General features: G+C 39.2%; 1 protein-coding gene across 1 annotated transcript in view; it reads left to right on the top strand.

The window, feature by feature from the left end:
• The window catches only part of LOC144609539 (uncharacterized), a 233,413-nt gene that overhangs the window by 145,300 nt on the left and 61,889 nt on the right, over nucleotides 1-26,224 (top strand). Inside the window, exons 35-44 of the mRNA XM_078428046.1 lie at nucleotides 530-859; nucleotides 1,731-1,800; nucleotides 4,859-4,993; nucleotides 11,104-11,256; nucleotides 13,436-13,634; nucleotides 14,888-15,106; nucleotides 18,527-18,723; nucleotides 20,112-20,269; nucleotides 20,906-21,136; nucleotides 22,091-22,193. Of these exons, the coding sequence (XP_078284172.1) occupies nucleotides 530-859; nucleotides 1,731-1,800; nucleotides 4,859-4,993; nucleotides 11,104-11,256; nucleotides 13,436-13,634; nucleotides 14,888-15,106; nucleotides 18,527-18,723; nucleotides 20,112-20,269; nucleotides 20,906-21,136; nucleotides 22,091-22,193 (1,795 nt within the window). The remainder of the gene's footprint in view (nucleotides 1-529; nucleotides 860-1,730; nucleotides 1,801-4,858; nucleotides 4,994-11,103; nucleotides 11,257-13,435; nucleotides 13,635-14,887; nucleotides 15,107-18,526; nucleotides 18,724-20,111; nucleotides 20,270-20,905; nucleotides 21,137-22,090; nucleotides 22,194-26,224) is intronic.

The raw sequence follows: 26,224 nt of genomic DNA, 5'->3' as shown, positions 1-26,224 counted from the left end.
CTTCTTCTGTTGACTTCTCCTCAGCATTAGTCTCCTTCTATTGTAATTCCTAATTGTAGACTCTTTGGGCAGAGAAACTCCCCTCCCCCCCCCCCCACCCCCTCCTCACCCCTCTGCAATTAAAACTGCAACTTCAAAAATATTCCTTTATTTGCACACTTTTTTACTGATGGTACATTACGTTTAAATGTTTTAAACTCTCACAGTGCAACTTTATCATGTTTTGATCAGTCTTCAGTAGATTAGGTTACTATTTCCTTGCGAGGTGATTTCTAATGATTGCACATGGCCAGATCTGAAAAGGCCTTTTCCCTGGTTGGATTGTATTGTGCTATTTAGGAAACTGTTTGATTTTCATTCTATAAATTTGCTCTGAAGACTTTCTTGCCAGCTTGGTGCCCAGCCCCTTTGAAGATGAAAGACCCCATGATTATTACATTGCCACTTTTAGTAGTCTCCATTATTGTGTGCAGTTTAGAAATACGTTTGGAGTTTGGAGGTTTCTAACAGAGTATTTTATATTTTACAGTACATGAAGATTCTGGGAGTGAAACCGTTCACCAACTTTCTGGTCTGGTATTTGGACAACTTCATCATCTTGATATTCAGCAGTGCTGTCCTCACTATTATCCTTAAAGCAGGCCAGATTCTCCCGAACAGTAATGGATTCATAGTTTTCCTCTTTTTTGTGGATTTTGGAGCTTCAATTATTTCATTGGGCTACTTGATTTCAGCCTTTTTCAGCCATGCTAATACAGCAGCCCTCAGTGCCTGCTTGCTCTACATCATTACCTTCTTTCCCTACATGGTTTTTGTTGTCGTACAGAACCAGCTCAACTTCTCCAGCCAGATTCTAATTGTAAGTAGTACAAGTCAGTTTGCAACATCCTGCACATTTCTGCAGTTATCACTTAAATGATTGATCTGAAATCGATATTCTTTGTTAATCTGTGCTACACCAAGCCAAGTTTCAAATGCAAAGAAAGACTAATATTTTTTCATGAGAACAACATAAGGAATGGTGCATTGTGACAGACCTGTTAAAATGTGTAAAAGGGGGGGATAATAAAGATAACAATGGTAATTACAGCAATTGAAAAGTGTGCAAAGATGGGCTGTGGATCTAAGAAGAAAATATTTTTTTGCGTGGTTTTGCAGGGTGGGCTAGAGAGACCCCAATACTCCCGAACTTCTTTGTTATCTTAAAGTGGGATGGCCTTAGCAAATTACCTAATTTGATGATGTCGGATGCCACTACAGTCCTAATAATGTCATAGAACGCTATTTTGCAAGGCGTGTGTAACTGAGTCATGTGATAATTAAGCAACAATTTGGAGTTGAGCAGAAAATTAGTTTTCAGATGTTCAGCAGCAGGCAGACAAATCAATTTGTAGAATGGAATTTGGGGCTGTAGATTGTATTGGCAGAAATGATGACTCTATAGACTTTTTAACCATATGTTGCAAGTGGGAAATGGAATTGAATGATGCGAAAACAGAACTGAAAGGTGGGTCAAAAGTAAATTGCTACTGCAAATGGCTACTGTAGTTTCCATAAAGTATTCACTATGTAATTCTATGTCAGTGATCAATCTACATATTTTTCATACAGAATGTTACTACATTAGGTTGTATAAATTTTAACTAATATAGTTATTATATATGATATATAAACCTTATAACACTTAAAACTATTAGTAATAATTTTATTAAAATCTAAATTCCATCTAGTGTCTCTTATGTACAACTGCATTCAGCCAGGGAGCCTACATTATCACTCTTTTTGAAGGGGCAGGACAAGGTAAGAAACATTTAAGATGTGTTATCAACTTGTTTGACATTATGATGATAAAAACTATGAGGAAAATATAATGTGACTCGTGTATTCTGTATTGATTGTGGCATTGAATGGAAAGCAAAGTAACAGAACTTCCTGCTAAATATTTGATTCAAAGAAAGATCTTATTAAAAAATACAAATATCTCATTTGAAAGACTAAATTCTATTTGAAGAAATGTGATTTTCTGGGAACATGAATCTTTATTTCTAGGCATCACTTTTTATCACTAAAACAAATAAATATTTTTGGCAGATGTTTATGCTTTTCAACCTAAATTCTAATACTCCTTTGTCAAAAAGTGACCCTTCAGTCATTTCTCATTCTCTATTTGTCTTTTTGCCAAATCATCTCGGAATTTGAAAACTTTGAAAACTTTCTTTCCATTAAATATACCTTTAGTGCATAGAATATAGAACATTACAGCATAGAAACAAGCCATTTGGCCATTCATCTCTGCGCTAACCATGATGCAAATCTATCTAATCCCATTTACATGTTCATGTTGTCACATCTGTGGAGTAGTCACATCTGTGGAGTCATTTAAGTTCCTTGGAACCATCATCTCCAGGGACCTTAAATGGGGGGCCACCATCGACTCCACAGTCAAAAAGGCCCAACAGAGGATGTACTTCCTGTGGCAACTGAGGAAACACAATCTGCCACAGGCAAGGATGGTCCAATTCTATACTGCTATCATTGAGTCCGTCCTCAATTCTATACTGCTATCATTGAGTTCTCCATCATGGTCTGGTTTGGCTCAGCCACCAAGCACGACATCCAGAGGCTGCAATGGATCGTTCGCACAGCTGAGAAGGTTGTTGGCTGCAACCTTCCCCCCATTGATGAACTGTACACTGCAAGGGCCAGGAAGCGAGCGGGCAAGATCATTTCTGACCCCTCTCACCCTGGCCACAAACTCTTCAAAGCACTTCCCTCTGGAAGGCGACTCCGGACTGTCAAAGCAGCCACAGCCAGACATAAAAACAGTTTTTTCCATGAGTGATAGTTCTACTCAATAACCAAAGTCTGTAGTCTCTTTTTTGCTCTGGTTTATTTTCACCCACATGTTTAGACTGTAATGGTGTTTCCTTATTGTTTTGATGTGTTTATGCTTTATTCTTAATTGTTAACTGTATGTTTGTGTTGTCATTTGTGAGCGGAGCACCAAGGCACATTCCTTGTATATGCATACTTGGCCAATAAACTTATTCATTCATTCATTCATTCATTCATTCATTCATTCATTCATTCATTCATTCATTCATTCATTCATTCATGTTGTGTATCACTCTATTCCCTGCCTATTCATGTCTGCCTGAAGAGTTTGGAAACATTGTCATGGTATCTGCTTCTAACATCTCCCTTGGCATAATGTTCCAGGCACCTACAGCACTCTGTAGATCTTCATCCCCCTTTCACCTTCCACCGATGCCCTGTACTATTTAACATTTCCACCCTCGGTTATACACTATGACACTCCACGCTACTGATGCCTCTCATTACCTTACATATATCTATACTATCTCCTTTACTACTCTGTCCACTTGAGTTGATACTTTTAGGACGTTGGGGATATGCACGCCAAGCTCCATCCATACATTAATGTTCTAGAGTACCAACATTTAATATATTTTTTTGTCTTGCATTCCACCTCCCAAAATATAAATCCTGTAAACTGATGTCTTCATATTTTCTTCACATGTAAAAAGAGTGGCTATCATTAATGTCATTATAATAAGGATGATATTGATTGACTTGCTACAGCAAAATTCATCTTTTTAATTAATTAATTTCAGGGAACAATATTCACAATAATTCTTCCTATTATGGTGCAAGGAAGAAATGTAGGGAAAGAGCTCAGGTCTAGCAAGTTATCCCTTATTATAATATCCCTTTTTATTGTTGAATTCATCATTGCTCGAAAGTAGGTCTGGGATTGTAGTCTGCTATTACCACTTGCTGTTTGCTTCCAAAGCAGACATCATGGTAAAAAATGAACTCGGATGGTTCCTGCATGCAGCTAATACCAATCATGTTCTTCATCCTTTACCGTCCAGCTAATATCAGAAGTAACTGGTATAATTAAAACCAGGGTTGCACAGTTTAAAAAGGGTGTGCAATGAATGACTCTTCAGGCAATGCCTGTGTAGAGAAGATAAGGGAACTGAGTGTTCTGATGGAGAAGGTGAAGAAGAGAAGCAATGTATGCTTTTGCAGTGGGTTAGGAAGCCACATTTATTTAAAAAGATTTGTTGGATGTCACAGAGTACAACCATTTGTTGTCCAGCATTTGGGTAGAGCAGTTGGGATGGAAGCTTGGAAGAGTTTCAGTGATGCCATGCAGCAGAAAGTTGCTGTATTCTTTCTGAACAACAGCAATCATGAACCCACTGTCACCCTACTGGTGACCTTACAGTTGTCTGTCAACTGGTACTCAGTCTGATTTTAATCCCTGAATTGCTCAGTGTCATCCGCGACTCTACCACCGAAGTTCAACAACCTTCCACTAGTCAACCACTGCATTAGCATGGTGGAGAAGGAATGAAATAGACCATTGAGGGATTGCTCAAGGGTGAATACTTGATATTTACAACTTCATATCTAAAAGCAGTTGCATGGAAAGTTTTCTGCTTTCCTCTTTCTTCTCTTAATCTTCCTCCTGCACTTCATTTGGGATATGAGAAGAAACCGGAGCACAAAGCAGAAATATATGTAATCTCGGGGTGAACATAATATGTGATATAACATAATATTGCTGCATTCAGTTACTTGGTAATTAGAAGAAACATATGAATTTTTACAATAGCATTACTTTTCTGTCAATAAAAGTTCTTAAAGAGACAGGATGAGGAGCAAACTAGGCAGTTGATGTTCAATAAAGAAGACAAAACAAGTGAATTTAATATAATGTTCACTAGTTTCAAATCTGAACATATTATAAACCTGCTGTTGTATCTTTGCAGAATTGGATCTAGTCAAAGATTTACTTTTGTTCACAAAATGAACTTTTGTCTTCCAGGAATCCAATGGAATAACATGTTTGAAGCCGCTGGGGGTGCAGAAAATGTGTCTTTTGCGTGGGTTTCCTGGATGATTATAATAGATTCACAGATATATTTCCTTCTAGGCTGGTATCTACATAACATCTTCCCTGGTATGAAAAACAATCTTTTTCATTGTAATTGTCATTGCAAATTTGTAATGATTTATATCATTAGGTTGGGCGAACACATTTACTTTAAAAGATGAAAAACAGTTCTAAAAAATGCTGAGGGCCACATGGTTATTTACAGAGGCAATCTGGAATGTACTTACTGAAATTCATGTTGCTGTAGATTGTTTATTTACAATAAATTACTTTAATAAGGATTACATTAGAACATTGTGGGAGATAGTTTAAAGGCACTATAATATGAACAAAGAATAATTAGTTTGTTTTCTAATGGTTTAAAGCAATGCAATGTAAAATGCTTTACAAAATCTTTAAGATTATGGCCAATTTTCTGTGTGCTATTGCCAATTTTTCATTTAAAACTTGTCTATGTTAATTCCATGCTCCTCTCTTTTTGCCTGAACATTATATTTTTCTTCAAACGTTCATGGTGTTATATTTGAAATAATATTCTAATGAGGATTGTTATGACTAATGAGGTCTTGTTTTATTTGGAATTCTCTGTAAGATCCATAGAACATAGAGAACAACATCACAGGAACAGGCCCCTTCGACCCACAATGTCTGCGTCAAACATCATGCCAAGATATAGAAATCTCATCTGCTTGTACATGATCCATACCTCCCCATTCCCAGAATATCCATGTGTCTATCTAAAAACCTATTAACTGCCACCCTGGCATCTGCCTCCAGCACCATCCCTGATAGTGTGTTCTAGGCACCCACCACCCTCTGTGTAATAATCTTGCCCTGCACATCACCTTTACACTTTGTCCTTTTCACTTTAAAGATATGCCCTCTAGCCTTTGATATTTCCACCAAGAAAAAGGTTCTGACTATCTACCCTCTCTGTACCTCCCACAATTGTATATACTTCTATCAGGTTTCATTCCAAAGAAAGAATCCAAGTCTCCTTGTCGCAAATACCCTCTATTGCAGGCAGTATTCTGATGAACCTCTTCTGCACCCTCTCAAGTCTCCACACCATTCCTGCAATGAGGTGATGGGAACTGTAAAGGCAGCTTAACTAAAGTCCAATAAAGAAATAATGTGACTTCCTGACTCTGATAGTTAATGTCCCAACCAATGAAGGCAAGCACATCTAATGCCTTCTTTACTACTCTACCTACTTTTGTGTTTCCACTTTCAGGGTTCTAAAGATTTGGAACCTAAGATTGATCAAGGGTCATGCCATTAATTGTATATATTGTCCCCTTACTATTGACTTCCCAAAGTGCAACACCTCACACTTGATCAGATTAAACTCTATCTATATCTCCCTGTTTACTTTGGCTGTATTCCTCACAGTCCTCTAATATTGATATCTGGGTATCGGCTGCAAATTTAGTAGCTAAACCATCTACATTTATGTCTAAGTAATTTATAGATATCACAACTAACCGAGGACCCAGACCAGATCCCTGCAGAACTCCTCTGGTCACAGATATTCAGCTTGAATAGTGACCTTCCACCTGATTCTTCTATCAGTAAACCAGTTCTAAAATAATACGATCAAGCCACTGTGAATCCCGCACATCTTAATCTTCTGGAACAGCGCACCATCAGATGCCTTACTAAAATGTACTTTCATGTTTTAGTGAAAATAGCTCATGAAATTCCTCTGGTACCTGGTCGCATGCTGATGAATCTGCTTTGTGCCTTTCCTCTTGAGCTATGTATAAAAGCAGTATTCCAACCACTGCCTAACAAATGCATTGTACAATTTTGTTATCACATTCTTCCTAAATGTAAATATAATATATAAATATAACATATAAATCCTTTTTCCTTTTTCATAACCATTTCTACTAGCATAGAAACATCGAAAAATAGGTGCAGGAGTACATAGGGGTCATTTGGCCCTTTGAGCCAACACCGCAATGCAATATGATCATGGCTGATCATCTAAAATCAGTACCCTGTTCCTGCTTTTTCCCATATCGCTTGATTCCTTTAGCCCTAAGAGCTACCTGTAAATCTAACTCCCTCTTGAAAACATCCAGTGAATTAGACTCCACTGCCTTCTGTGGCAGAGAATTCCACAGATTCACAACTCTCTGGGTGAAAAAGTTTTTCCTCATCTCAGTCCTAAATGGCCTCCCCATATTCTTAAACTGTGACCCCTGTTTCTTTACTCCCCCAACGTCAGGAACATTTTTCCTGCATCTAGCCTGTCCAATCCTTTAAGAATTTTATATGTTTCTATAAGATCTCCTCTCATCCTTCTAAATTCCAGTGAAGACAAGCGTAGTCGACTCATTCTTTCATCATATGTCAGTCCCGCCATCCCGGGAATTAACCCGGTGAACTTATGCTGTACTCCCTCAATAGCAATAATGTCCTTCCTCAAATTAGGAGATCAAAATTGTACATAATACTCCAGGTGCGGTCTCATTAGGGCCCTGTACAACTGCAGTAGGACCTCCTTACTCCTAAACTCAAATCCTCTCGCATTGAAGGCCAAGATGCCATTAGCTTTATCACTGCCTGCTGTACCTGCATGCTTACTTTCAGTGACTGATGTACAAGCACACCCAGATCTCGTTGCACCTCCCCTTTGCCTAATTTGACACCATTCAGATAATAATCTGCCTTTCTGTTCTTGCCACCAAAGTGGTTAACCTCACAATTATACACATTATACTGCATCTGCCATGCATCTGCCCACTCACCCAACCTATCCAATTCACCCTGCAGCCTCATAGCATCGTCCTCACAGCTCACACTGCCACCCAGCTTTGTGTCATCCGCAAACTTGGAGATGTCACATTTAATTCCCTCATCTAAATCGTTAATATATATTGGAAATAACTGGGGAAATAACTGGCACCGAGCCTTGCGGCACCCCACTAGTCACTGCCTGCCATTCTGTAAAGGAACCGTTAATTCCTGCTCTTTGCTTCCTGTCTGCCAACCAGTTCTCTATCCATGCCAATACCCTACCCCCAATACCATGTGCTCTAATTTTGCACACTAATCTCTTGTGTGGGACCTTGTCAAAGGCTTTTTGAAAGTCCAGATACACCACATCCACTGGCTCTCCCTTATCCATTCTACTTGTTACATCCTCAAAAAATTCCAGTAGATTAGTCAAGCATGATTTCCCCTTCATAAATCCATGCTGACTTTGACCGATCCTGTCACTGCCTTCCAAATGCGCTGCTATAACATCTTTAATAATCGACTCAAACATCTTCCCCACTATCGATGTAAGGCTATCTGGTTTATAATTCCCCATTTTCTCTCTCCCTCCTTTCTTAAAAAGTGGAATTACATTGGCTAGTCCACAGGAACTGATCCAGATTTGAGAGATAATTGGAAAATGATCACCAATGCATCCACGATTTCTAGGGCCACTTCCTTGAGTACTCTGGGATGCAGATCTTCAGGCCCTGGGGACTTATCTGCATTCAGTCCCAACAGTTTACCTAACATTATTTCCTGACTGATGTGGATTCCCTTCAGTTCCTCCCTCCCACTAGATCCCCAGTCCCCTAGTATTTCTGGGAGATTATTTGTGTCTTCCTTAGTGAAGACAGAACTAAAGTACTCATTTAACTGTTCTGCCATTTCCTTGTTTCTCATTATAATTTCATCTGTCTCTGACTGTAAGGGATCTACATTTGTCTTCACTAATCTTTTCCGTTTTACATATCTAAATAAGCTTTTAGAGTCTGTTTTTATATTGCCCGCAAGCTTTCTTTCATGCTGTCCCCCCCCCCTCTTAATTAACCCCTTTTGTCCTCCTCTGTTGAGTTCTAAATTTCTCCCAGACCTCCAGTTTGATGCTTCCGCTGGCCAAATTATATGCCTCTTCCTTGGATTTAACACTATCCTTCATTTCCCTCGTTACCCACGGTTGAGCTGCCTTCCCCGTTTTATTTTTTTGCCAGACAGGGATGAACAATTAAAAAAAATTAGCAGTTACCATTTTTAAAGATTTTTGTATCTACAGTCTATAACCTGTAACTATTTTGTCCTTTGACTCTGTTAAACATCTTACACTTTAAGGCAGGGACATCCAAACATTGACAGATGGTAAACGTAGCCTGTGGCAACTCTGGGTTTGGCTTGATTAAATGGAACATTCCATGGTAATAGTTGAAAAAAAGCCTCCCTCACTATAAACATTGATAGCTTCCAATGTTTGACAGTAATTTTCACACAAAGTCAGTCATTAACCACTGAACTAGGGCTACTGGAGATAATACTACCCACTGTTTTCTCCCAGTGTCCAAGAAGTTGCACTGATAGAGCAGTTCTGTCTGTTCGAGCAATCTGGGTTGCAGAAATTCAATTGGGAAAGGCTTACATTGTGACCATCCTTTGTACCAAGCAGAAAATATCCAACCAAATATAAAAGCTGGAGTACATCTGCTTTAAAGTGAACATATGCATCCCCCCCCCCCCATATATTACATCTGTTGCCTGTATCTCAGGCACCCATCTCTATTTACAATAACCTTAAATTTATGAGATATTTCTGTGAACAGAAAATAAGAGAGATCGCATTACATATGCCCAAACACAGCACTACCTGTTTCACTCTAACTCAGAAGTATTAAGGGCCTGACCCACTTAGGTGATTTTTTAGGCGACTGCCGGCAACTGTCAAAGTTGCAGCAGATCGCCAAAATTTTCTTTTACCCTACGACAATGACCACACCAATGCCGAGTCAGGTCGATATGTTACTTTTTTGTGAAACTAGCACCTGGCTAAGAGATTACTCAGTCTTCAGAAACATCGCAAAATTCCCACGCTTATCAATGCTTCTCCGGAGTCCTACTTTTCGCTGAAAACACTGACAAGTCTGTAATTACTTGAGAGTTTTGAAATATAACATCTTGCCCGGGTTACTTGAAAACCAAGCTTCACGGTAACAAGGCATAAACTGGATTGACTTCCAGTTTACTAATAGCAGTATTAAGAAATTTAATTTTAAACGTGGTTAAATGGATTTTTGTGCGGAGTCAATAGACAATAGACAATAGACAATAGACAATAGACAATAGACAAGAGTGTGGGCATTCTTTGAAAATGTACGGGAGATGCATATCTGGTTTCTGGGTTGCCTACTTTAAAAGTAATCACTGATGGCCATAAACATCGCAAAATTCCCATGCTTACCTGACCGTCAAACTGTCGCCTCCAATGTGGAATTCTCTGCCACAGAAGGTAGTTGAGGCCAGTTCATTGGCTATATTTAAGAGGGAGTTAGATGTGGCCCTTGTGGCTAAAGGGATCAGGGGGTATGGAGAGAAGGCAGGTACGGGTTACTGAGTTGGATGATCAGCCATGATTATATTGAATGGCGGTGCAGGCTCGAAGGGCCGAATGGCCTACTCCTGCACCTATTTTCTATGTTCTATGTTCTATGTTCTAATCTACCTGTCAAATGTCCTAACGGTAAATAAATTGGTTAAACACAAGTATTTTATGGTATCTTCAAATGACTTTACTTAATTTAATATTATGTGCTTCTAAATGCATCTGCGACAACCTAGAAAACCTGGGGACAGCATGCGACAGCGCCCGCAATAAGCAACGATATCTGGCGACAAGCCAGCTGTCGCCGATAAATTTATATCCAGACAATTTCTCAGCGACGCGCCGAGATCCACTATGATTCTTTGAAGACTCCTCACGATCATGCCCGCGACACCCCGGCGAACTGTTGGCGACAGCCTAGTTGCCGGAAGTCGCCTTAAAATCGTCTGTGGGACAGGCCCTTTAATTTACCGTGATTCCCTCAGCCATTGCATTGAAGTTACATTCCTTCAAATACCATTTGGCACAAATCTCTATAATAAAACTGTGCGAAAACTTAAAAATCTATTAATACACCATAATTTTGGTGGTATTTTAATTTTATTTAGGGATAAATAAAGGGATAAAATTAAATGTCATGTCAATTTTGTGTAATGAAAATGACACTTATTCACTTTTGTGCTCCTTTTCCCTTCCAAAATTATGATATGTATGAAATGCTTTCTCATGAAAATGCTTGTCTGCAAATGCATTTATCTATGTGCATATAAAAAAGCTATGTATTATGGATGTGTCAAGTTTAACTGTACCTCTCTTACTTTAGGTAAATATGGAACCCGCAGACCTTGGTATTTCCCATTCACAAGTTCGTATTGGATGAATCTCTGTAGGTGTGCAAAAATACATGATAGGAAGATAGGAGAAGGCTACTGGGCCCAAAATCTGAACAATTACAACCAGCAAATTGGTGCAAAAGGTAACATTTAGGTTTTGGGGTTCCCTATCATTTCCTGATCTGAGAACCCACTCAAAAATATATCTAAGAAAGCAAATGGCTGCAGTTGATGAAAATCTGAAATAAAAACATACAATGCTGGAATTACTCAACAGATCAGGCAACATTCATACAGAGAGAAAGATGATTTCTGGGAAATCAATCTTAATAAAGGCTGTTATGGAAATAGTAACACTGATTTTCCTCTCCACAATTTTCCTCTCTCCACAAAATCTTCAGCCATTTAAGATATCCATGTTCCTTGAATCTGGCCTCTTGGACAACTGACACTCTCACCATTTCATTTGCTCCATAATAGATGTTGTGTTCTTCGGCACTGAGGATATACATTCTAAAAGTCCTTCTTTAAATCTTCCCAGTAATTTGCATGTGTTCTTAGAACCCAAAACTGTGAAATTTCACTCTGAAACACTAATTCATCCACTATCCACTTCCTTCCCAAACCACTTTTCTCCTCCCTGAACTTTTTGTATCATTAGTTTGTATGTGATTTGGATGATAATCTGGAAATTAGTATCCCAGCAGCACAAAATGTTAATTTATCTCTCTTTTTCTGGGAAACCTCTTTACAAGAAGGACCTCTAACTTCCATTTTCAATGTTGTAAACTTAACATGGAGCACAGCAACATTATTGAGTCCTCCTCCCCCAATATTGTTTCAATTTAGTTCAAAATCTCCCTTATTCTGGCACTAGGTCACCATCATTTCAGATGAGACTCTCAAATCAGCTTATTAAGGATGCTAGCCCATAATTACTGAATCCAACATGTACAGCTAAACACATTCTCTCCTCCCCAATTTGGAAGACTTCCCACTACAAGTCTCCTAACTGACTTTTGGAAATATTCCCACTTGATCTTCACTTTGCGCAAAAGCATTAAAGTTATTTAACTGTGGACAGTGTCTGCAGTTGCTCGTCTTCTGGTTGTTACTGTTTGCACCAGATTCAATCCTGCCAGGTCAATCAAGATTTGAAGGATACAGATTCTCTTCCCGATCTTTCATGTGTTTTTTTTTTTATGGTGTCAGCTTTCACTCCAAGTTTAGAAAAAAGGAACTGCAGATGCTGATTTACAAAGAAAAGGACACAAAGTGCTGGAGCAACTCATCAGGTCAGGCAGCCTCTCTGGAGAATATGGATAGGTGAGGTTTTAGGTTGGGGCCCTTCTTCAGATTGATGTTTGGGTTAGAACCCTTCTTCTGAAGAAGAATCCTGACCTGAAACATCACCTACCCATGTTCTCCAGAGACGCTGCCTAGCCCGCAGAGTTACTCCAGCACTTTGAGTCCTTTTTCATCCAATGAATGCTTTTAGATTTAGAGATACAGCGCGGAAACAGGCCCTTCGGCCCACCGAGTCCGCGCCGCCCAGCGATCCCCGCACATTAACACTATCCTACACACACTAGGGACAATTTTTACATTTGCCCAGTCAATTAACCTACATACCTGTACGTCTTTGGAGTGTGGGAGGAAACCGAAGATCTCGGAGAAAACCCACGCAGGTCACGGGGAGAACGTACAAACTCCGTACAGACGGCGCCCGTAGTCAGGATTGAACCTGAGTCTCCGGCGCTGCATTCGCTGTAAGGCAGCAACTCTACCGCTGCGCCACCGTTTTGAATTGTAACTTGCCCTACCCCAAGTCAGTATAGTCATAAGCATTAGTAGTGACCTTTTTATTGTCTATTGTCGTCCCTCGACCTAAAGACACATAAATGTATTCTGGGATGGGACTGATGCACAATATTAACTGGTACTTAGTGAAACCACTATTAACTTAATTAACCAAGACCTGAAAACCAATGCATTAAGCTGGGCATCAAGCTGGGCATCAACACGTGGTAACAACTGTGCTTAGCTTTATCCTCACCAACTTTGTAAATTTCCCCGGTGTGGGACGAATAAAGGAATATATTATTTTCTGTTGCCTATAACAATGCTGCAAGAAGTTACCACAATAAAACACTTATCCCTTCTTAACACCAAGTACATCCACCATTGTTCTGTGCATGCTATATTTGTGCTAAAGGGGACAGACTCAGGACAGATGTTGAAAATTAAAAAAACTACTGATGCTTGACTATATTAAAGTATGGGATTATGACAAACATTTTAGCTGTTCCTTTCTTTCAATAGAAGACCCTTTGAATTATATGAACTTGCCTGTGAAAGAAGCGGCACCTGCTAAGATGGAGATCGGCATAGCTGTAAGGTCTCTCACCAAAGCTTATCAGCACAATAAGAAAGTAGCCGTTAGAGACTTGAACCTTGATTTCTACAAAGGGGAAATTACAGCTTTGTTGGGACCCAATGGAGCAGGGAAGACAACAACAATGTAAGTGATACAGTACAATCTACCATGGAAACATAAAACAAGTGGTCAGACTAAATAAGTAACATAATTTAAATATCCTTTTGATATTTGGGGCTCAGCACAATGAACTAGTGAACAATTTATGTTGATCTCTCAAGTCAAAATTGGTTGATTAAACATTAGAATGTAAATATTAGAATGTAAATATGCCCCATTTTAAACTCTGGGACTTTTACATATAATTGTTCAATGGGTTCAAATTTAGTAAAAGGGATAAGACTTGCAAAGAATAAATTAGACTCATAATTTAGCAATAGTTAATTATCAAAATATTTCCATAGATAAGGCTTTGACTCCGAACAATTTCCATCAACAAAGATTTTGTTAAAAAGTCTGTCCTTTTAAAAAATATACAATGTAGCACCAAATGAAAGTTAGTGGTTGTGGATAATATTTAGTTTTTCAATGATGATATCTATGCGATGAAAAAAATGAATCAGCTGCAAGTATTATTAATACATATATATTGCTGGATGTATTATGTTTAATTTATTATTTGCAAGCCCAATTCCTTTTACTGGGATGTTTTCTTTTTGGAGCAAATGAACAATTATATTCAAAAGTTCCAAAGTTTTAAATTAATTATTTAATATTCTTGTCATGAGAGATCAACTTTTTCATTGTCCCCAGCCCCAAATATCAAAAGGACACCTCTAAATCCCCGTCGGCATCAGAAACATGGCCTCTGCTATTTTCAGGATTCTCTGGCTACCTCATGCTGTGGGGTTCAGTGATTATCTAGTCTATCTGAGGAAATCCATTTTCCCTGATATATTCAGTGCTAGGCTTGATGTTTCTTTTACCTGGAATACTGAATGAAATGAGGAACCTATTTTGGACCTCAGAAAATTGTTTCCTGTTGAAATGACACAATGCAAATTGGACATCAGCCCTCTTGCTTCCCCTACCAATACCACATGCATGAGATGTGCAAGAATGCCTCATGCTGGAAAGTGCCCAGTTGAATTTCTGAAATAATGTGAAATTTGTTTAAAAAAATTAGCCCAGGTTAAGCTAATTTTCAATTCATAATGGCCAAAAATGCAATGGACTTTGTGATCCTGATTTCGTTGGGACATTATTGAACGTAATGAAGGATGATTGTAAAAATAAATAAAAAATAATTACTCACCTATTAAATAATTTTATCGTTGCTTTATACTCTATTAAATTGTGTGTCCTGAAATAATGGATCTGTTTTGTTTTCTGCATAGGTCGATGCTAACTGGCTTGCACCAGCCTAGCTCTGGAGTGATTTATGTTAATGGTAGGAATATGAATCGAGATTTGTCGGTCATTAGGGAAGAGCTGGGAGTGTGCCTACAACATGATGTCCTCTTTGAGAGATTAACTGTGCATGAACACCTGATGTTATATGGTGTAATAAAAGCACCACAGTGGACAAAACAAAAACTGCTTGAAGAGGTGAACATGTAAGTCTGATTATGTTGGCATTCTACATAAATAAAAAAATACTGATGTTTGGACAGGAGTTTCTGCTGGGTGCCATTTGATTTTTAAGTGCCAAACAATTTCAAGCCATTAGTGAAAATCCATTTCCAGAATCTTTTGTACACATTTTGTACTCATTTAAAAAACATCCCACAAACCCAGGCTGAATTGATCGGCATATTGATTTTCTAATTTTTGCTTGTGTGTGGCCATAATTATGTAAGTTAAAACAAATTAAGTTTCAGATTTTGTGGTTATGAAGCTGAATATACAGTAAGGCTATTTGAAATAGATTATTAGAAAATGTTATTTGGAATGAACTTGAAAATATCCACTTACCCACAGCATTTAGCAGTAATTATTACATGACAAGTCAAATATCTGTCCGTCAAAAACCATCAAGTATCCCCATCAAGCTAAAACAATTTGAATTGGCAGACATTCTATTTACCTGATAAACTGAACACATAATCTTCTCACAAGCCTTGGTGTTATCACTGGCAGATAGGTTAACAGTGAGTTTACATGTAGGTAGTTTACATGTAGGTGAAGGATGAACTTCATTTCAAGTTGATTGGTCAACTTGAAATGAAGTTCCTCCCTCACCTACACCCTACACTTCCTCCCTCATCTACATCTAGGGACCACAACAGTCCTTCCAGTGAGACATAGACTTCACATGTACTTTCTCCAACCTCATTCACTGCATTTGGTGCCACCTTTAAATCAGTAAGATCAAGTGTAGACTAGGTAACCTTTTCGTTGAAACTTGAGGTCAGTCCATTAAAACCTGCTGGATCTCCTGGATGCTAACCACTTTAATTCACCTTCCCATTCCCATACTGACCTTTCTGTCCTCCTCCATTGCCAGAGTGAGGCCACATGCAACACCTCATATTCCAATTGAGTCGCTTACGACCCAACAGTAAAAACATTGAATTCTTCAATTTTAAGGTAACACTCCCCCTTTTCCCCCAAGCCTCCCCAGTCTCTTTCCTGAACCCCACTCCAGTGGGTGCCCATTTCTCTCACTATCTTCTCCTCTATTCATCCTCTTCCACCTCTATCCCTTCATCTGGCTTTACATTTCGCTCAACTTTCATTCCACTTCTCTCCTTATATGACTTCCTTTTGTCTCTTTGATGTTTTTTTGTCACCCTTTTATTTCCCTTTATCTCGAGCCTTTGTACACCCATCTGCCAATCACCCCCCCCCACCTGTATCCACCTATACCTATCACCTCAATTAGTATAGAAGTTGGGAGGTTATGTTTCTGTTGTATAAGATGTTAAAGTGTATTGTGTTCAGTTCTGGGCACCCTGTTATAGGAACGATGTTGTCAAGCTGGCAAGGGTACAGTAAGATTTACAAAGATATTGCCAGGACTAGAGGGTCTGAACTATAGGGAGAGGTTGAGTAGGCTGGGACTCCTTGGAGCACACGAGGATGAAGAGTGATCTTATAGAAGTATATAAAATCATGAGAGGAATGGATCGGGTAGATGCACAGAGCCTCTTGCCCAGAGTAGGTGAATCGAGTATCAGAGGACATAGGTTTAAGATGTAATCGGAATCTGAGGGGTAACCTTTTCACACAAAGGGTGGTGGGTGTATGGAATGAGCTGCCAGAGGAGGTAGTTGAGGCAGGGATGATCCCAACATTTAAGAAACAGTTAGACAGGCACATGGATAGGCCAGGTTTGGAGGGATAGTAGCCAAACGTGGGCAGTTAGGACTAGTGTAGCTGGACATGTTGGCAGGTGTGGGCAAGTTGGGCCCAAGGGCCTGTTTTCATGCTGTATGACTCTATGATTCTATGACATATTGCCAGGTTTTGTCCAATAGACAATAGACAATAAACAATAGGTGTAGAAGTAGGCCATTGGGCCTTTCAAGCCAGCACCATCATTCAATGTGATCATGGATGATCATTCTCAATCAGTACCCCGTTCCTGCCTTCTCCCCATACCCCCTGACTCCACTATCCTTAAGAGCTCTATCTAGCTCTCTCTTGAATGCATTCAGAGAATTGGCCTCCACTGCCTTCTGAGGCAGAGAATTCCACAGATTTACAACTCTCTGACTGAAAAAGTTTTTCCTCATCTCCGTTCTAAATGGCCTACCCCTTATTCTTAAACTGTGGCCCCTGGTTCTGGACTCCCCCAACATTGGGAACATGTTTCCTGCCTCTAACGTGTCCAACCCCTTAATAATCTTATATGTTTCGATAAGATCCCCTCTCATCCTTCTAAATTCCAGTGTATACAAGCCTAGTCGCTCCAGTCTTTCAACATATGACAGTCCCGCCATTCCGGGAATTAACCTAGTAAACCTACGCTGCATGCCCTCAATAGCAAGAATATTCTTCCTCAAATTTGGAGACCAAAACTGCACACAGTACTCCAGGTGCGGTCTCACTCGGGCCCTGTACAACTGCAGAAGGACCTCTTTGCTCCTATACTCAACTCCTCTTGTTATGAAGGCCAACATTCCATTGGCTTTCTTCACTGCCTGCTGTACCTGCATGCTTCCTTTCAGTGACTGATGCACTAGGACACCCAGATGTCATTGTACATCCCCTTTTCCTAACTTGACACCATTCAGATAATAATCTGCCTTCCTATTCTTACCATCAAAGTGGATAACCTCACACTTATCTACATTAAACAGCATCTGCCATGCATCCGCCCACTCACACAACCTGTCCAAATCACCCTGCAACCTCATAGCATCTTCCTCACAGTTCACACTACCACCCAGCTTTGTATCATCTGCAAATTTGCTAATGGTACTTTTTATCCTTCATCCAAGTCATTAATGTATATTGTAAATAACTGCGGTCCCAGCACCGAGCCTTGCGGTACCCTACTAGTCCTTCCTGCCATTCTGAAAGGGACCCATTTATCCCCACTCTTTACTTTCTGTTTGTCAACCAATTTTCTATCCATGTCAATACAATATCCAGCCCCCATCTCTTTTCCTGCTTTCTCCCCCATACTGCAATCAGATTTAAGATGGGTCCTGACCTGAAATGTTGCTTAGCCATGGCCTCCAGAGATGCTGCCTGACCTGCCTAGTTACTCCAGCAATTTGTGTTCTATGCAAGATTCCAGCATCTGCAGTTTCTTGTGTCTCCAAAAGAAATATATTGAACATTTAAAGAATTTCACCTCCTCTTTGGTGGCTACCTTATTTAAACTCATTTGTTTTCAGTTGTTTGAATTTGAACTAAATTATAGAATTCTAATGAGTGTGTGAAATTGTCACTACTACACAAACTCCTTATTTGGTATTTTTATATTGTATGATTCTAAGTACTCTGCTCTATATTTGTATAATTCTATACTTTGTATGAAGATTTATTGCAGTGACTAAGCTATGTAAAACCTATGTTTCTTTCAGTGTGCTTGACAATGCAGGAATTCGTCAATATCAAAACAAACGTGTGAATACTTTGTCTGGAGGAACAAAGAGAAAGCTCTCTTTAGCGATTGCATTTATTGGAGGATCCTCTACAGTTATTTTGGATGAACCCACCAGTGGCGTTGATCCTTGCTCTCGGCGTAATATCTGGGATATAATATTGAAATACAGAGAAGGTAAGAATGAATGAATTATTCTGACAAAAATGTGGAATTTCTCAAGCTATCTGGTTTGGAACTTAATTTTAACTTCATGACTCTGTTTCAAGTTCTGGGATGCAATGAAAGGGAAAATCCTATTACAATGACGGAATGAAAATTCTTCTTTGATCTGTATATAGCAAGTTTCCTCAATCTACGTAGCTATTGGAAGCCACCATTTCTATTTCAGTTTTCTTCAAAAACCATGACAGATAGTTTCTGGTTAAATAACAGTTGGTTCAACAATCCTTCATTGGAATAAGTGTTCCCCTTCGATCATCTTTCCCATGAAGTAGTAAATACGGCCAATATCAATTGAGAGGCTGATCACATAATGGTTATTTAATGATTAATAACAAATCGGAGTAGGCAGACAATGCCTTGGGTTTTGATAACCTTAATATTTAATAAACAACACAATAAAATAAGACCAGTGAGTTCTCACTCCTTAGTTCAAATTATTGCCCGAGATAAGAGTAATCATAGTCATACATCCTGGAAATGTGCTTTTCGGCCCAAATGGTCTCTGCAGACCAAGGTACCAAATAAAGCAAAATTAATACCCAAAAACTCAACTGCTGGCATTTTATAAGTTGATACATTAAAAAATGTTTTACTTCGGACAGGCCTCAGTCTCTTGTTCTTCTCCGGTTCTTTGGTCTAGCCCGAGAGTGCAGTGCTCAGCTTGCAGATGCGGGAATATGGCCACAAGTACATGGAGAGAGCATATCCTGATTATAACCTTTCATTCTATCTACACTCATCTTCCTTCTACATGTGGTTCACCCCTTATTGCAGCCACATTAAGTTCTATTGGACTACCTACATATGTCGGTATCTTTTAAACCAACCAGCTTGAAAACTTATGAAAACCTAACCTGTCCCAGAGAAAGAAGAGAAAATTAAGAATAAAATCAATGCTAACATGGCATAAAATATTCAATATATTTTTTATTAAACCTTTTAAAAATACTTTCATATGCAGAAACTATCCTTCAGCTCTAAATGCCAGATATTTTTGGCAGGATTTATATTTATTGAATTGATGGCTAAATAATAAACTGGAAAATATAGTGTTGGTTATATCTGTGTTAGTTACTCATCTCTGAACAACTAGATAAATCCATTGTGAAAAAGGGAAGAGATTTGCCTAAAATGGCTTTTATATCCATATTTCATCACGTGCCTTGAACTGGGTCAGGCATTATTAACACGGAAATTACACATTTATGAGATCCATAGTAAAATGTTACTAATGGGGACACAAGAGTGCTATACAACAATTACTTTCATTACCAATACACAATGTACTAACCTCGCTAGTTTCTGTGGTGATTTGTTTGCATCTGTTTTTTCCCTGCTAGGTCGAACAATAATTTTCACCACTCATCATTTGGACGAAGCTGACATCTTGAGTGATCGAATTGTCATTCTCGAAAATGGCCAGTTGAAGTGCTGTGGTTCTCCTTCCTATCTGAAGGAAGTGCATGGTCATGGTTACAGCCTCGTTATGTCAAAAAAGGTAAATGATTCTGAGCTTGAAACGTATTTGCATTAAGTCAAACATTTTTGATGCGACTAATGCTGATGTTTTTGAAAGCTGGATGTTGCTAGTAAGTTCTGAATTTCACATTTTAAAACTTGTAATTTCCCCATGGGATCAAGAATTTAATCAGGGAGCAGAAGAAACAGAAAACCAAGGCTATTTTAACGGCTAGCTGCTTTATCATAGCTTAGGTCTGCCCACCACCTAAGACTGGTCAGAATGACGTGAAGTATAATGTCATTGAGTTTTAGTTTAATTTAGTTTAGTTTGGAGATACAGTATGGAAACAGGCTCTTTGGCACATTAAGTTCACACTGAACATTGATCACCCATTCACACTTGCTATATTTATGGAATAATTTTACACATGATTATTGAAATCAATATGAACATATTATCTTAAAAGTTGACAATACAATGTTTGAATTAATAAAAAAAGACACAAAGTCTTAGAGTCTGAAGAAGGGTCCCGACCTGAAACCATCACCTATTTATATTCTCCAGAGACCCACTGAGCTACTCCAGCACTCTGTCTTCTTTTGTAAATAAGCATCTATAGTTTCTTGTTTTGCACACTTGAATTAGTAACTTCTGTTGCTCTTATTTCATTAGCCTTCTGCAAAGGGATCTCATGAATCATGTGACGTTGGCCTTGTGACCTCCCTGGTAAAGGAACATATTCCGGAGGCCTTTCTCAAAGAAAATGCCTTTGGAGAATTGACATACGTCATCCCCACAGCGGAAGATAAAACTGCTTATGAGAACTTGTTGCATGCTCTGGATGAAAACATGGAAAACCTGCATTTAAGCAGCTACAGCATCTCTAATACTACACTGGAAGAGGTAAAGCTTTTATATGTCATATTAGCATTGAAGATAGAGGTGAAAGCCATTGAGCCAAAATTAGATGAGTCAACACAAATTCAAGTCAAGTCAAGTTGCCTCCATCACAGTGAGGGGGTGTTTGGAGTCACTGTGATGGATGTTTGTGTTGGGGTCGTGTGTCCTGTGTTCTTTTCTTTTTTTGCTGTGACTGCTGAAATTTCGTTCGGTGTTGTGACAATAAAGTTTTGTTATGTTATGTTGTTATGTATGTTTATTTGTCACATACACATACAAGATGTGCAGTGAAATGAAAGGTCACCCACCGTCCAGCAAAAGAGCAATAAAAATAAACAATTTCACACACAATCAAAACCAACACAAAACACACAAAAAAAGAAACATCCATCACAGTGAGTCTCCTCCAGTCACCTCCTCACTGTGATGGAAGGCCAGAATGTCTTTTCTCTTCCCCTGCCGTCTTCTTCCGCGGTCAGGCTGTTGAAGTTGCCACGTTCCAGGCCGCGCCAGACGGTGAAAGGTCCGCAGCGGGCCGACCCAAGCTCCCAGATCTGGGGCGGGCGAAGATGCTGCCGCTGCACGTCGGGGCGGTCGTGGCAGAGAAAATTGACCTTAAACATTGTAAAAATTTAAATTATGTCATTGAATTTCAATAACTTTGAGAACAAGTTAAGAGGAGCAAAGATGTAAAACCCAGATGATAAATTTAGTGCAAATTAATAGAAAAATGAGGTGGTGCTTGATGAATATGAAATCCTACAGATAACACAAAAAAATGGAAAGTATGCTTGGTGGTTTTGAAATAACAGAATAAAGCAGAATAATTGCACTTTTTTCTATGAGTTTTGAGAGTTTTCATTACACCTACAGGTTTGGCAAAATCCAGTTGAGTTCCGATATTAGTCTAGTTAAATTTCTAATGATCTAAGTGTTTTCTGTTTACTTTTTCATTAGGTTTTCATGAAGTTGCTACAGAATGAGACAAACTCAGTGCAGGACCACGACCAGGATATAGAGTCTCTAAAATCTGAGAGCATGGAATCTACTGAGCGCGACAGTGAGTAATTTAGCTGATATGTATAAAATTATCAACATTCAGATCACTATCTTTATAGCATCAGCTATAAAAATATGAGATTTAAATAAGTTAAGTCTGATATTCCTGCTACCCCATTGCGGACATTGGACTTTGTCTCTGGAACCATTGTGTTGTAATGCTGAAAACTATATTCTGTACTGTATCGTTTCCTGATCCAAGTTGGCGCCCAACTCAGGCGACTATTTGTGTGTTAATCACAGACGTGGATCTGCAATCGTGCATTATAATTGCTCCATTCTTTTAAATCTATCTGTAACTGTGGATGGCTCGATTGTAACCATGTATTGTCTTTCCGCTGACTGGTTAACACGCAACAAAAGCTTTTCACTGTACTCGGTACCTGTGAAAATAAACTAAACTCAAACTCACTCTTCCTATTGTATCTGAATTTGGCTCAATTGTATTCATGTAGAGTATTATCTGATTTGATAGCAGAGCATGCAAAACAAAGCTTTTCCCTGTACCTTGTTGCACATAATAATAATAAACCTAAAGCTAAAGCTAAACCCACAGTAGCATACTGTTGTGAGAAGATAATGGGGTCTGTTTTCATGTGATTGCTTTCATCATCTAGGTGACAGGTGGAGTGAGCTTGCCCAACGAAAATGGTGCAAGGTATTTTTAAACCAAGTCTCATCAGCATTCTATTGGCAAACTACTTACTGTTGACTGTTCCCAATTCCACAAAATAGTTTAAATCTTTACTTGTCGAGACCCTTCTTCAGGGTCTAGACCCGAAACGTCACCCATCCCTTTTCTCCAGAGACGATGCCTGTCCCGCTGAGTTACTCCAGCTTTTTGTGTCTATCTTCAGTTTAAACCAGCATCTGCATTACTGTTTTGTAGAGAACATTAATTATCGTATCACACATGTAAATTGGTTTGAGATCCTATTGTTATTGATGACCCAAATTGAAGGGGGCACTGTCTGTTTTCAGCAGCAACTAGTCTCTCTTTTTCAAAGGTCCCCTTAAAATAACTGATTTGAATCTCAGTCACACAGGTAGCAGAGCCTTTGCTTGAGTGACCCAGGTTTAATGCTAACCTTCGGAATTGTCATTGTGGAGTTTGTACATTCTCCATGTGACCATGTGGATTTTCTCCGGGTGCTCTGAATTCCTCCCACATCCCAAAAATGTGCAACTTTATGGGTTAATTGGCCTCTGTGTGCTGAAAATGCCTTTTGTCAGTGGAATCCTAGTCATGTTAGTCTATTCTAAGTACCTACTATCAACTTACTGAATTAACTGCATTTAGAAGTGAGAAATGAGAAGTGAATCTGCTGCAAAAAAAGAAACAGAACGACGTTTATATACAAATGAAACAGAGCTTTTAAAGAGACGTTGCAGATATGCTTAGAGAATTTTAATTCAAGTATGATTTTATGTAATTTTCTTTACTCTTTACTCTATCAGTATGTTGTAAAAACCAACCCACTTTTATAACCTCCCAGTCATACTATACCCATATCGATTTTGTTTCCTTTTCTCCAATGACCTCCCTACTCTGTTCAGTAATTTTAATGTAGTCTTTTTCTGGTAGTGTATGCTACAGCCTTTTCAATCTACCAGGTAAACAATGGTTTCATGATCTTTCCAGATTTTTTTACATACGCCCATCCCCCTCCTTATTTTACACCTCAAAACGGATAAGTTAATTATTCTATCTGATCCCCTCTTAAATGCTTTATCCTTTCTTTCATTGATTTCCATTCCTGATCTACCTTCCTAGAATTATAGAGTTATCCACCAACAGACCTTTCGTCTCAACTTACCCATGCCAGCTGAGGAGTCTTCCTGAGCTAGTGCCATTTGCCTGCATTTGACCCATATCCCTCAAAATCTTTTCTGTTCATGAAACTGTCCAAATGTGCTTAAAATATTGTAATTTTACCCACCTCCACTACATGCTCTGGCATTGTTCCATATACCCAACACCCTCTGTGTGGAAAACTTATTTCTCAGGTCCCCTTGAAATCTCTTCTCTCTCACCTTAAACTTATGGCCTATAGTTATAGTCTTTCCTATCCTTGTGAAAACACTGTGACCATCCAACTGATCTATGCCCTTCATGATTTTATAAAGCTTCCCTCAGCTTCCTTTGTTTCATGGAAACCAGTGTCAACCTATACAGTCTCTCCTTGTGTTGACTCACCAACATCTTACGCAGCTGCAACATGATGTCCCAACTCTTGTACTGAATGCTCCCCCCCCCCCCCCCCCCATCTGATGAAGGCAAGCATCTTCACCACCCGTGTCACTACTTTCAGTACTTCAATGTTCTTCTACACGATGGCCTCATTTACTGACCTGGTATAACTTCCCAAATTGCATCATATTAACAATCTAAATGAAATCCCACCTGTTATTTCTTTCATCTAGATACTACATGACCTTAAATCGCCTTACTCACTGTCCACCATACCAACAATCTTGCTGTCATCTGCAAACTTACTAACCATGCCACTTACATTCTCATCCAAATCATTAGTATATTTGACAACAGCAGAGGACCCAGTGCCCATCCATGTGACACACAACTAATCGCAGGCCTCCAAGCAAAAAAGCAATCCATTATTACTACCCTTTGACTCCTTCCACCAAGCCAAATTTGTACCCATCTGAGCAGATCACTCTAGATCTCTCCATCTGGATTTGTTGATCAAGTGGGCATTGTCAAAATCTCAAGTCTATATGGACAACCTCTACTCCCCTTGCAATCTTCGTGGTCACCCCTTCATAAAAATCAATTTATGCACGATTTCCCATGATTTGCGAGAATGTTGCTTGGATTCAAAAGCCTGAACTTTTGGGAGAGGTTAGGCAGGCTAGGACTTTATTCCTTGGAATGTAGGAGACTGAGGGGTGATCTTATGGAGGTATATAAAACAATGAGGGGAATTGAGAGAGTCAAGGCTTTCACCCATGGTAGGGAAATCAAGAACCAGAGTACATAAGGTCAAGATTTAATCGGAACCTGAGAGACAACTTTTTGATTGATGGGTGGTGAGGATATGGAATGAGCTGCCAAAGCAGGTAGTTGAGGAAGATACTATTGGTGCATTTAAAAGACACTTGAACAGGTACATGGACTAAAGAAGAAAAATAAATGACACGGACAGGTACATCTTATCTTGCTGTCACCCTCTCTTCATCCTCCTTGCCGAACCTTTTTGAGTCAAAGCCTCTACCATTACCTTCATGCATTTGCACCTCAGAACATAGCCTCTCCCAAAATGAGTGTTTCCCATAACTGAACTATTTGCTTCTCATACAACATAATAACATTATAAAAGGACTGGACAAGCAAGATGCAGGAAAAATGTTCACAATGTTGGGGGGAGTCCAGAACCAGGGGCCACAGTCTGACAATAAAGGGGAGGCCATTTATAGCTGAGGTGAGAAAAAAACTTTTTCACCCAGAGAGTTGTGAATTTGTGGAATTCTCTGCCACAGAAGGCAGTGGAGGACAATCCACTGGATGAATTTAAAACAGTTAGATAGAGCTCTAATGTGGCAGGGGGATGGGAGCTGGAGCAGAGAGACAGAGGGGTGTAAAATGAGGGTAGAAGCAACAGGTAGCAAGGTGAAAAGTAAAAGTGGCAGGCAGACAAATCCAGGGCAAAAATCAAAAAGGGCCACTTTTCAACATAATCGTAGAAGGGGTAAGAGAGTTGTAAAAACAAGCCTGAAGGCTTTGTGTCTCAATGCAAGGAGTATACGTAATAAGGTGGATGAATTAAATGTGGAGATAGTTATTAATGATTATGATATAGTTGGGATTACGGAGACATGGCTCCAGGGTGACCAAGGCTGGGAGCTCAACATCCAGGGATATTCTATATTCAGGCGGGATAGACAGAAAGGAAAAGGAGGTGGGGTAGCGTTACTGGTTAGAGAGGAGATTAAAGCAGTGGAAAGGAAGGACATTAGCTTGGAGGAAGTGGAATCGATATGGGTAGAGCTACGAAACACTAAGGGGCAGAAAAC

This window comes from Rhinoraja longicauda, chromosome 2 (assembly GCF_053455715.1).
Source record: "Rhinoraja longicauda isolate Sanriku21f chromosome 2, sRhiLon1.1, whole genome shotgun sequence".
NCBI classification, from domain to species: Eukaryota; Metazoa; Chordata; class Chondrichthyes; order Rajiformes; family Arhynchobatidae; genus Rhinoraja; species Rhinoraja longicauda.
This window is presented reverse-complemented; position numbering and strand designations above follow the sequence as displayed.